Here is a 13,434-nt window from a genome sequence, read left to right as displayed (position 1 = left end):
GGCGCACCTCGCAAAGACGAGGTTGCACTGACTCTTTGAGAGGGTAGAGGACGTTTGTGAATGCTGTGGGCGAGGCACAACAAATCATGTTCATATGTTTTGGTCCTGCCCAAGACTGGAGGGATATTGGAGGGAGGTCTTCAGGGTAACCTTGAAGGTGGTGCATATCAAACTCGAACTGGGTCCCCTGGAAGCCATATTCGGGGTATCGGATCGGCCGGGGTTGGAAGCGGGTGTGGAGGCAGATGTGTTAGCCTTCACCTCGTTGATCGCCTGAAAGCGGGTCCTGTTGGAGTGGAGGTCAGTGTCTCCACCCTGTGCCCTGGCGTGGCAGGGGATTCTGCTGCAGTTCTAAACACTCGAGAAAGTGAAGTACGAGTTGAGGAGAAGGATAGAAGGGTTCTACAATTCATGAATTTTCAAGAATTGGGTGACATTGAACATTAGGGGTGGGGGGGAGGTTGGACTGTATAGATTATCAGTGATTATGTTTGGGGTGATAATAATAATAATCGCTTATTGTCACAAGTAGGCTTCAAATGAAGTGACTGTGAAAAGCCCCTAGTCGCCACATTCCGGCACCTGTTCGGGGAGGCCGGTACGGGAATTGAACCCGTGCTGCTGACCTTGTTCTGTATTACAAGCCAGCTGTTTACATGGTGGATTCCTCATTCTTTTTCTTTGATGCTTGTATTCAAAATGTTAATGGTTGTTTGGGGGTGGGTGGGAGGAAGGGATTGTTGGCCAGGGGATTGTCATTGTATTTATTACCGTTGATTATTTGTTGGTGGGTGTACATTAGGTTGAAAATGTGAAAAAGGAGAATAAAAATATATTTTTTAAAAACACTCAAGAAACTTGGCAATAGCCGGAACAAAGAAACTCACTTGATTTGAAACTCATCCACCATCTTAAACATTCTTTCCCTCCACCACCAATGCAGTGACTGGGCAGTGCCAGAGGGCAGTGCCAGTGTGCTGCCTGGGCATGACCCTCTCTCCTTTTGGGGCTGTATTTATCTGTGCGCCCCCGTTGGATTCTTCTTGCCAGTTTTCTGTTTTTCTAAACCATAAACCCCGCTGTTATGTCAGCAGCCTGCCACCTGGGCGATGAGGGGAATCTCTCCTCCCTGGAGGGACACTGCAGTGGAGAGGCCCATTAATCATCTTTAAATGTATTCAAATAGGGTTCCTATATCTTTGCTGGTGGGAAACCAGTTACGCCACTAGTGCGGAGGTCGGTGGGGGAGGGGGGGTTGCGGGGACAGTCAAGCGGGGGCATTGAGGCCATTTTGAAACTCCCCCCCTCGATTCCTGCCGCTGAAAAAAGGGGCAGAGAATCCCACCCAGTGAGTGAGACAAAGATGAGAGGGAGAGAGTCCTGGATTCTCATCGTTTGTCCGCTGGGATTCCCTATTGGAAATTCCGACACCGGTTTCCCAACACTTCCCATCTTAGCATAAAAAATTGTGACAATTTGTCTCTGCATTTCTGAGAGACTCTCACAGGGACATGGAAAAGTTGGATAGTGATCTATACAATGAGAATGATGGTGAAGAACAAGGACAAACATAACTGATTTTATGAGCAGGTTTGATTCTCTGTGGAATGGAATGTGTTCAGCTCCGCTACAGGCCCAAAGCCTGCAAACCAATGGAAACGAGTGCTGATCCCATTATTTTCTTCAAGATAATGCCATTGGATCTGTTATAGCCACCTGAGATGGCAGGTTGGCTCTCAATTTAATGCTACAGCCACAAAACTACACCTCTGATCGTGGAGCATCATCAGTACCACTGTGGAGTCCCTGCCTAGATTTCTGTGCTCAAGTCTCTACAATAGTTCCCAGAGGCAAGAAGGTTACTGACTGAGTCATAGCTGAGGCTCTGAGACACCTTGAAGCTCAGTTCATTCGCACTACTTGTTTATTCTCTGAAGCCATAAACCCCTTGCCACTGGCATTAATGATTCAGTTCCTGTCACACTTGGAAATTTCTATTCCCTCTATAATCAGTGTGCAATGAGTACAGCCATAAGACCAAAAGATATAGAAGCATAATTAGGCCATTCGGCCCATTGCTCAGTCCCAGCTGTTCTCTCTTATACAATGGTCTTATTTAATGAAATAATGAACAGACATTAAATCTAACCTGCACACTGCAGCAATTGCTATGTAGTTCTGATTCCCCGGGATGTAGGACATCGGGGAGAGAATGGGATTTGCAGCCAAAATGTACTATTTGCATATCAGTTGTACTGTGGATTAACATTTACACAGAATGTAAAACCTACAGGAGACCACAAGGGTTGTGTCCGCTTTTGTAATTCCAGAGGATCCAGTCATTGCTTGTTGAGTCACCCAAGAGCAGGCAGCTCCACTCCTACTGGCCATCGCATGTCACAGGCATAACTATTGCTATCAGTTGTAATGGCCTTTGTTATAAATGGGAGTTGAATATAAATGTAGAGAGCTGTTGCTACAACTGTACAGGACATTGGAGACTGCACATAGAATCATTACATTGCAGAAGGAGGCCATTCGGCCCATTGAGTCTGAAACAGCACACTACCTAGGCGCACTCCCCGCCCTATCCCATAATCCCACCTAACCATTTGGACACTAAGGAGCAATTTAGCATGGCCAATCCACCTAACCTGCACATCTTTGGCCTGTGGGAAGAAACCAGAGCCCCCAGAGGAAACCCAGGCAGACATGGGGAGAATGTCCAAGGCCGGAATTGAACTCTGATCCCTGGCACTGTGAGGCAGCCATGCTAACCATTGTGCCACCTAAAAAGCTATGTGGGGACAGGCAGGAAAGTGGCGTTCAGGCCACAATCAGATGATTCAATGATCGAATGGCAGAGCAGGTTTGAGGGGCCAAATGGCCTACTCATGCTTCCAATCCTTATGATCTTAGGAAAGTGTAAAACCCCATTGGTGTATGAAACCTGTATGGCCACATGAACCATTGATGAGTTATTATAGGCATGGGATACCAATCACTTCGAAAAAGGGAGGAGCTTTCTCTGGCTAATGACCAACATCACATGTTCAAGCTCATGACTCTGATATAGGATCATCGATTGACAGACCAAAGGAGGAGGCCACTTGGCCCATTGTGTCTGTGCTGGCTCTTTGGTACAGCTATCTAATTAATCCCACTTCTCTACTCTGTCCCCAAAGCTTTGTAAATGCTTTTTCCTTCAAGTAATTATCCAATTCTCTTTCGAATGTTACTGTTGAATACCCTTCCCACCACCCTTTCTAGACGATGCCAATCAAACATCCCCCCCCCCCCCCCCCGCCACAAGAGGGAGGCATTGTATAAGAGAGAATAACTGGGGCTGATCAATGGGCCGAATGACCTAATTATGCTTCTATATCTTATGGGGCAACTAGAAGAAGCTGGGAATCTCATTCAGTGGCAGCACTATGCGTATCATAGCTTAGTGCCAGAAAATGCTCAGTGACCTGCAAGCGTGCACCGTACCGATCATGTCAGCCTTTTGCACCAACATCCCTCACGCTATTAAAACCGAAAAAGGAAACGGGAGGAAAATTCAACCATTTTTCACCAAAGGCAAAAAAATTGAGAACCCAACCCACAAGCCCCCATCCCTCACCAATCATTGCCTTACCCATGCTCGCAAATCTCCTCGTCTTCTTTCTCACTGTTTTCAGAAGATAACATTTGTTGGGATGTATCAGACTCTGTGCGCTCTATGATGTTCTCCGTTGATTCCTTTTGCGAGTTTTGTCGTCTGCTGCAAGGCAGGCATCAAATGCCAAAACCAATGAAAGAAAGTAATTGTTTCTTCAACCATTATTAAGCTTAGCTTATCTGTGCCACCTTTCACATGAAAAAAAAATGAAATGAAAATCGCTTATTGTCACGGTAGGCTTCAATGAAGTTACTGTGAAAAGCCCCTAGTCGCCACATTCCGGCGCCTGTCCGGGGAGGCTGGTACGGGAATTGAACCGTGCTGCTGGCCTGCTTGGTCTGTTTTAAAAGCCAGTGATTTAACCCTGTGAGCTAAACCAGCCCCTAACCACATCCCTCTTTCCCTTCACCATCAGTACTTTGAGAAGACTATACCTCATCGGCTGGCCTTGGTTTAATAGCAGTTGGGTTTTCGGCAATCCGAGCTTTGTAAAATTATCTCTATCTCCTGACTCAGAAGAACCTTTGCCGTCTACCTGCTTTCCATTCGTGTAACTCCATGCGTAACATCAATGGGACAAAATCAAGAAATTTTTAATGGAATGTGAGTGTTGGCAATGTGAGGCATTCACATCTGGTTACAGTAGTGAAGCAGAATCTACAGTAAACACAGCTATTCCACAGGCTGGTGCATTAGCCTGTTCCAATTTCATACCCAGTAACATTCCAAAGATAAACCTGAGTGTGGTGGTCTCCTGCTTGGCTTTGCTGTCTATAAAGACAATGGATTCTCCCCTTTGCTTAGATCACAAAACCATTCAAATCAAAAGCAGTCCGCTTGATCCATAGCCCATCCAGGATCTAACCCTCCACTGTAGACGCACCATGAAGTGTGTCTATTCACTTGCCGAAGCTTTATCGACAGGACCGCTGAAACCTGTGGCCCCCAGCACCGACAAAGGCAAGAGTAGCAGGTGCACAAGATCACCAGCACCTCCAAATTTCCCTCCAAGGTACACATGACCTGGACAAACCTCACTGTTACTGACGCATCAGCACTGAATAAAAACGTTGGAGCTACCACCACACGGACTGTAACACTTCAAGAAGGTGGTTTGTCAGTACCTTACCATGTGGCAACTATCCATGGAGAATAAATACTGACCTTTCTAGTGTCATACCATTATAGGCTCGGAAATATTACAATTTTAAAGCTATACATTAAAAATGGACACTGATGAACTGTTAAGATGTCCACCAAGGCATCAGGTAACCTATGTAACTCCAACACACTATCAAGCTTCCAGGAAATTCCAAATTAAATTATAATGGACGGGTGCCTCCACCCTCCTGAATTTACTTTAAAATCATGTGGAGATGCCGGCGTTGGACTGGGGTGAACACAATAAGAAGTCTTACAACACCAGGTTAAAGTCCAACATGTTTGTTTCAAACACTAGCTTTCGGAGCATTGCTCCTTCCTCTCCTTCCTCACCCGAGGAAGGAGCAGCGCTCCGAAAGCTAGTGTTTGAAACAAACATGTTGGACTTTAACCTGGTGTTGTAACTTCTTACTGTTACTTTAAAATGCAAAGACAATGGAGCCGTAGACTCTATTAAGGCAAATTACTTGTCAAAGCTTTGACAAAGAGTAATCGGACTCGAAATGTTAGCTCTTTTCTCCCCCTAAAAGCAGCCAGACCTGTTTTCTAGAATCTATTTCTCCAGGTTTCCACTATAACAAAGGAAACCTCACAAGGCCAGTTATTCACAGGCTAAGTGTGAAAGATCACAATTTAACTTCCATTGAATATCAATGTCCTGTGGTCATATGACTGAAACCAATACTCCTAAACTGAAAGATCCCCTTAACTTCAGTTGACAGCAATTGCCGTTATTCATATGATTGAGACTGGCTCCTTGACACTGAAACTCTTTTATCACAAAACTCAAAAAAACCTGTACAGTCTGCAGAATAACACCAACAAGGCCACAACTGCAGAGAAAGACTGGACTGCTTTGGTCTTTCAAGAACTGCAATACTTAAAAGTATTTTTAAAAACCTTCTCAACTTGTTTCCAAAACTCCGTGTTCACCTGTGAATAAGTGGATCTCCTGATACAACAGCTGCACGTACCTATCGACATAACCTGTTTGAATATTCTTCATTTTGAAGGAAACTTGCAGTTAATCCAAATCTGAACTTCCCTGAACTTCAGTTTCAGAGTGGGATAAATTTTCCTTCCTCCCTAGACTCACAAAGACATGTGCAACATTAACTATTCTATTGACTATATCTCGAAAGTTGCTCAACCTTCTTGCATTGTGTCTTTCTTGAGTGAGTGATGTGTGACTGATGTAGCAATCAGACCTCTCTGGGTGAGTGCGTAAATAAATAATACGCTTTGTTTAAACACACAAAAGACTGCTGCTGGTGGCATTTAAATTGACCGCACACAAATGGGGGTTTGGGAACACATACATCTACCTTTTTAAAAATAACCCACATTGATTGTGGACAGAAGAAAGAGAATTGGAGGTTCCTATTGATCTCTCCTCCCCTGTCCATAACACTCGCATTTGACAAAATACATGAAAATACAACTCACACACTAACAATGTTCTAATTAATTTCAAGTTGTGTTTTTACCTGTTGGATAGTGGGCCATGATATAAGGAGATCTTTGAAGAGTTATAATCCATCCTGTGGTCTTCACTGTCAGTTATTTTGGAGTCCGGAATATGAAAAGTCTATTGCAACAAAATGAGAATTAGTGCGACATTTAAAATTTGCATTTATTTAGCACCTTTCATAAACAAAGGACCTCTAAAAGCATATTGCAGTCAATTAAATATATTTGTAATGTAGTCACTGTTGTAAAGTGGGAAACACAATAGTTAATTTGTGTACAGTAAGCTCCCACAAACATCAATATAAGTAACCAGATAATGAGCAGAATTCTCAACCTGCCGGCAGTGGGTTTTGAGGCAAGCGGGCACAGAAGTTGGCAGATGGCAAAAAGTCGGAAACTTGCCAATGTAAAATCAGGTCGCAATTTGCTCAATGGCAGGTTAATGGTGGGTTGGTCACCCCACTGGCTGGGGGCATGAACACCATTTCCATTCATTTGCATCTCCTGGATGCTCATTAAAACAGCTGCCCGCTGGCATCCCATCAGGCCTTCCAAGCTTGCGTCCCGCCAGTGGGAAATCACATTGGCATCAAATCTGATTGATATAGAGGAGCCTGCCCAAAGCGGTACTCAGTTTATCTGAGACTTTGAGGTGAGTGCAACAAAGTCTACCTGTCATAGTGCTGCACTGCTCCTGATCCACTGAACACCACTCTGCCAGGACAGACCGGTCCCTGCCCTCCACCTCATTCTGAGCTGATCTTCATGGAGGGCACCGTGTTGCTGGACCCATGGACCCTCCTGTTTTGGTTCAGTACAGCACATGGGGTTGGGGAGTACAGGAGCCTGCTTCCCCCTGGTGCCACACACCAGTGTCTATCTGGATAGCACTGTGCTGTGAGACCAATGCAGCCACCGCAACAAAGGTCAAAAGTTCAACTGTGGCTGGAGTGTGAGGAGAGACAAGCAAAGATTAGGGGGCAATGTGGAAGGAGGGCTGTGCAAGGAGGCGTTAGGGGAAGGGCAAGGGCTCACAATGGCTGGCGCAGGGGCAAGGAGGTGGATGAAGAGGTCAGACAATGGAAGGCAGAGGAAAGACCGAGGGAAGGGAAAGTGGACCGCGTCAAACCTGCATGAAACACAGCCAAACATGGGGGTCAAAGGTAAGAATATGCATCACTGGAAGGGAATGATTGCAGACTGCTGATTATGGGGTGGGGACCTGTTAGCATCGCACATTAGGGATGGTTCACGCATACAGTAAGCAGGTCGAGGTTACAATGCTTTGTGAAGGTTGCTGTTGTCCATCGTCCTCTTGGAAATGGGAACTACGTCAAGGTTCCTGTTTTGTTATGCTCTTGACGTAGCATAAGCTGCTTCCTTGATGTGCACTCTGACAAAGCAAGGGTCAGACTTGGAGATAGCTTTAACACATTTATTAAACTGTTAACAATTCTCCTACATGGATTCGACTCTCCTGTTAATCCTGCTATAGCTACTCAGACTGACGAAACAGTCTGCTACAATCTAGGTGGTGGGTGTGATGTGTTTCAAATCAACCCTGTGTACTCGCTGAGAGTCTCTACGGGAAAGAGGAAGATCATGTGTTCTGTGTCCTTTTATATGGGTTGGTGTAATGCCCTCCTGTGGTAGTGTCACCTCTGTGTGTATCGTGAATGCCCATTGGTCGTGTCCTATCTTACTGGCCTATTGGTTGAATGTCTGTGTGCCATGTCTCTGGTGCTCCCTCTAGTGTCTATCTAGTCTACATGTATTTACATTAACCCCTTGTGTATTTACAGTGATGCATATCACCACAGTTCCTGTTTAAGTTCAAGGGCTAGCAGACAGAAGTGACTGAGTGGAAGCATTCCTGCTGCAAAATGGAAAGGAATCACAGGTGATTGACAATCTAGGGGCTGTGCGAACCTCATAGTGGGAGGTCAGAAGTGTGGGAGGACCACTACCCTGGATTCCGGGGCCACTCAGTCAGTGGACGTCAGAGTCACATCTGTAAAATCATGTAATTTACAAGTTCTCACCTCCCACAGGGCTCCAGATGTCACATCTGTGCAATGGAATGCTGCTAATCTCAATGTGTACGCTAATGTCCCTGGGGTAAAGTACCATGAGGAACAATGCAATCTCCAAAAGGTTAGGAGGGGTAATTGGGTTACGGGGATAGGGTGGAAGTGAGGGTTTAAGTGGGTCAGTGCAGACTCAATGGGCCAAATGGCCTCCTGCTGCACTGTATGTTCGATGTTCTAAGGTGGCAAAACTTAGCTGCCCAACTTCACCCAAGAGTCTGTTATTCACACCCTTGTACTAAGCGGCCTTCATCCATTCTGGTCTTCAATATCTCTTTACAGAGAGGAGCCAAAAGTGAGAATGGATCCAGTGGTCCAGAGAGCTTTTCTACAAATTCCCATTCAGGCATAAGGTTTAGGAGGGAAGGCTTCTGTGTCCACACCTTCAGCAGGAAACATTGTGTGTGGAACAAGGCTAGGGGGTACGTGGGCATCAATAGGAGTCTGAGCAGCAGAGAGTCAGTCTGCAGAGGCAACTGGTAACCCCAAAGGTCTATCATCCACAAGTCTCCTTTCTTCAAATGAGTGTGAAGCAGTGCAGGGCTAGGCTGCGATTCACCAGAGATCTGGCCCACCACATATGCCACATGTTCCGAGAAGACTGGATGCCTTGTGGGTTTGGAGGCCTCTCCCAGTCAGTGACCCTGAAGGTGACGGCAGCTCTCAATTTCTTTGGGAGAAACTGGTGACCTGTGCAGCATTTTACAGTCAGCAACATATTGGGGCATTCAGGAAGAGACCAATTAATTCCCTTTACAGGAGGACCCATCATGATGAACTTTGCTGTGGGCGAGGGTAGGCAGGCACAGAGATTCAGGGGCTTCCCTGTGTTCCCTACGATGCAGGGTGCAATAGTCTGCACCCATGTGACTATATGGGCACGCTGGCAGTAGCCCTCGATATTTACTTACCGCAAGGGTTTCCATTCTGTCAACATGTAATTGGTGTGCAACTGTTGAAAGCAAATCCTGCATGGTTCCCTGGGAGTTGCCATGACTCCTACATCCTCAGTCATTCCCAGGTGACTGGGATCTTCAAGGGTCCAGAAGGTCGGCAGAGATTGTTGCTGGGGGATAAGGACTATCCATTTAATCACTGGTTCATGCCTCTGGTGTGCTGCCCTCAAATTCCAACCAAAGAAAGATATAACATTGCTCACACCACCGCACAAACCCTTACAGAGCAGACCATAGGACGTCTGAAGATGCGAAGCAGATGCCTGGACCGCTCTGCAATATGCACCAGAGAGTGTTTGCCTCATAATTACAGTTTGTTGTATCCTTCACAATCTGGCTATACAGAGAGGGGAGGCCCTGCCAGGGGGTGAACTGGAGGAGGAGCCCTCGATGGAAGATGAAGGGGAGGTGGTGTAGGAAGCCCGGGGGGGGGGGGGGGGGGGGGGGGGGGGGGGAGAAGCTGTGGAACAACATGAGTGCCATGAAGTCACGGAGGATGGCGAGACATAGGAGGAATGCCCGTGGTGCCCTCATAGCTGAAAGGTTCCAAGAGGAGCAAAGCCAAGACCGATCATCAGGAGACATCTCCTCTAGCCCGCCAAGGCATCTTGTGACTTCTGAATAATAATATAATAATAATCACTTATTGTCACGAGTAGGCTTCAATGAAGTTACTGTGAAAAGCCCCTAGTCGCCACATTCCGGCGCTTGTTCTGGGAGGCCGATACAGGAATAGCGTGAATGGGAAGAAATAGCAGAACCATTACTGAGAAGACGGGTCCAGCAATCACACTTAAGCCTTAAGTGTTCACTATTTAGGATCAGATCTGAGTTGTGGGCCGGGATTCTCCGTCCCGACACCGGCTTCCCCATTCTCTGGCGCCAATTCTCGGGCGCCCATGGGATTCCCACCGCGCCGGTCGGGGGCCGTTGACAGGTGCCCCCCCAGCGATACTCCGGGCCCCGATGGGCTGAATGGCCGACAAGTTTGGCTGAGTCCTGCCAGCGTGCCTTACTCAGGTCCCACATGGCGGGACCTGGAAGGTGAGTGTGCGGAGGCAATCCTGATGGGGGGGGGGGGGGGATCCGATCCCGGGGCAGGGACCCCACATTGGCTTGGCCCATAATCGGGGCCTACCGATCGGCGGGCGGGCTGGTTCCGTGGGGGCCTACTTTACTCCGCGCCAGGCCCCTGTAGGGCTCTGCCAAATTGCCCGGGGGCCGGCGTGGAGAAGGGAACCACCACGCATGCGTGGAAATACGCCAGCCATTGTGCGCATGCGCGAACTCGCATGGGCCGTTCCACGCAGGCTGGAGCTGCAGGTACCATTCCGGCGCCAACCTAGCCCCCTAGAAAGGGGAGAATTCCTCACTTTCGGGGACCATTGACTCTAGAGTGGTTGGTACTGCTTTTCACGCTGGCATGGGGACATAGCCCCATTATTAGAGAATTCCGGCCGTGGTCTTCAGTGTCCTGGTAATGTGCTCTCTGTCATCTTAACGTCCAACCAGGAAGAACAGCAATGTGAGTTGAGGCTGGAGTTGTGTCACATATCTGAAGAGCGCTCATCAACCATTGCTGTTCCTTGAGGACTACGTGTTGAGGACTCATCCATCATACACTTCAAGTAAAGAATTACACACATCTCCCGGACAACACACAAGGATACGGTATCAAATGGCACTGAGGATGACATCGCATGGAATGTTTAGGGCAGCATGGTAGCGCAGTGGTTAGTACAATTGCTTCACAGCTCCAGGGTACCAGGTTCGATTCCCAGCTTGGTTCACCGTCTGTGCAGAGTCTGCACGTTCTCCCTGTGTGTGCATGGGTTTCCTCAGGGTGCTCCGGTTTCCTCCCACAGTCCAAAGATGTGCAGGTTAGGTGGATTGACCATGATAAATTGCCCTTAGTGTTCAAAATTGCTCTTAGTGTTGGGTGGGGTTACTGGGTTATGGGGATAGGGTGGAGATGTGGGCTTGGGTGGGGTGCTCTTTCAAAGAGCCGGTGCAGACTCGATGGGCCAAATGGCCTCCTGCACTGTAATTTCTCTGAAAATGTCAATCTTAAAAGAGGACACTGAGTGTAAGAAAAGTTGAACTTTGGAATAAAAGGATTGCAAAGGTCCAAAATATTTTAATCTGACCATTGTCATGGGAATGTCCCTTTAAGAAATGTGTGTATATCAAATAGCTTCAGTGATGTCATTGTGTGGGTGGAGCTGGGCTGTTGTTCTGTCTTTTACATTCGTTTTGAGCTGGAAGCTTTTTGTGGCTCTGTGTTTTACTTTTGTTTTGAGTTGGGAGCTGCATTCAGACAGAGGTTTATTTTGGTCTCTCTCTCTCTATATGTTAAAAGGTGTCCAGATCACTTGATAATTTAAAAGTGATGCCTGTTTTCTGTAAAGAATTCAAACCTACTGTTTTGTTAAAAAGGGTTTTACTGGTCTTGGATGATATCAAATTGAGACATTTGAAAGGGAGGTTATTGAGGGGTATATTCTTCTAGAGAACTGTAGCTGTGTGTGGGGGGGGGGGGGTTGTACATCTGTAATTGATAAAAATGCTTATTGTGTGTGTTTATAAGATGTTAACTGAATGTGTAGAATTAACTTTGTTTTTGATTAAAGTGCATAAGGTCTCTTTTGCATAACACCTGAAAAGTAGGCCCTTGTGTTCCTCATAACCAAAATCCATAAACAGTTGTAGATCAGGTGAATGCCATTATATACTTTGGTGTTCTCTAAACCCTGGCCCATAACACCATAACAGACATATCCATGGAATGGTTTTCAAAAACTGTGATTCATTTCAGTGATAGAGCACCCATGACCCTAAGGTGACATCAAAACATTTTTACTTTCCTAACCCTACCACTATGTCTTGGTGCAGCCCTGACAGATGTGGAGATAGCCTGCTGACTGCTAAGTCCTGATGCCTGTTATGACCTTGGCGGATATCCTCTGGTATCCCGAGGCCTAGAAGGCCCTGGCCTCCTAAGGGTCTCCTGCTCAAGGGTAGAAGCACTCTCATCGTCTCGCACTCCTGGAGTTGTTGCAGGTACACTCAGAGGGGACTCGAAACAGCTGCACACCCTTGGAGTGAGCTGAGTGGAGACCTTTGGGGTGTTCGGGTGATGTTCAACGTCCCTGTGAGTGACCACCTGGAGGCAGGTCAAGGTGCCTGGTCCTTATGTGACCTGCATCTTGATGGTGTCCACTAGAGTACGAGGCCATGGAGCCCCTTCCACAAGAATTCACTCCTTTCACCATCAATGGACAATGGCAGAAGATGCACTGTGGGAACTCACCAGGGTTCCTGCGGTAGTGCATTCCAAACCCATGACCACTACCATCTAGAAGGACATGAGCCACAGATACCTGGGCGCACCATCACCTGCAGGTTCATCTTCAAGTCACTCACCATTCTGATTTGGAAATATATCACTGTTCGTTCACCAGCTGTTTGTCACTGGGTCAAAATCCTGGAACTTCTTCTCTAACAGTAATGTGGGTGTACGTAAATCTCAGGGACTGCAACAGTTCAAGAAGGCAGCTCACCACCACCTTCTTGAGAGCAACTAGGAATGGGCAATAAATGCTAGCCTAGCCAATGATGTCTAAACCTCAGAAATAATTTTTTTAAAGTTTAAATCTCATCCAAAAAACAGTACCTCCAACAGCGCAGCACCTCCTCAGAACTGCACTGAAATATCAGCCCAGATTAGGTGCTCAGGTCTTTGGAACCATTGAGCTATGGCTGACATCAAATCTACAGTAAGGAACAATAAAGGAACTCGGCAAGACAGCTTTCTCACTTAACCTGGCAACTTTGCATATAGATTGAAAACACATTTGTTCACCTGCTGCCAGAATTGGACCAAACATGAGGGAACATTGACATGGTCTGACACCTCTAAACACTAATGTTCGAGTAGTACTCTTAATGTAGTACTCCAAATATAGCAGTGGCTCTCAGAGTGTAGTCCACAGACCATTGGTGATCCGCAAGGGACCAAAATGCAAGGTACTAATGCTCCAATGTCACAACCACAGGCCAGAATCCTCACCCCACCATTTGCATGACTGCACACAAC

General features: G+C 46.8%; 1 protein-coding gene across 1 annotated transcript in view; it reads right to left on the bottom strand.

Annotated features, from left to right (window-relative positions):
• Positions 1-13,434, bottom strand: part of LOC119979114 (inositol 1,4,5-triphosphate receptor associated 2-like) — a 148,939-nt gene that overhangs the window by 31,594 nt on the left and 103,911 nt on the right. Inside the window, exons 13-14 of the mRNA XM_038821119.1 lie at positions 6,313-6,413; positions 3,641-3,766 (exon numbers count right to left, since the gene is read on the bottom strand). Of these exons, the coding sequence (XP_038677047.1) occupies positions 3,641-3,766; positions 6,313-6,413 (227 nt within the window). The remainder of the gene's footprint in view (positions 1-3,640; positions 3,767-6,312; positions 6,414-13,434) is intronic.

Source organism: Scyliorhinus canicula, chromosome 15 (genome assembly GCF_902713615.1).
Source record: "Scyliorhinus canicula chromosome 15, sScyCan1.1, whole genome shotgun sequence".
In the NCBI taxonomy this organism is placed as follows: domain Eukaryota; kingdom Metazoa; phylum Chordata; class Chondrichthyes; order Carcharhiniformes; family Scyliorhinidae; genus Scyliorhinus; species Scyliorhinus canicula.
This window is presented reverse-complemented; position numbering and strand designations above follow the sequence as displayed.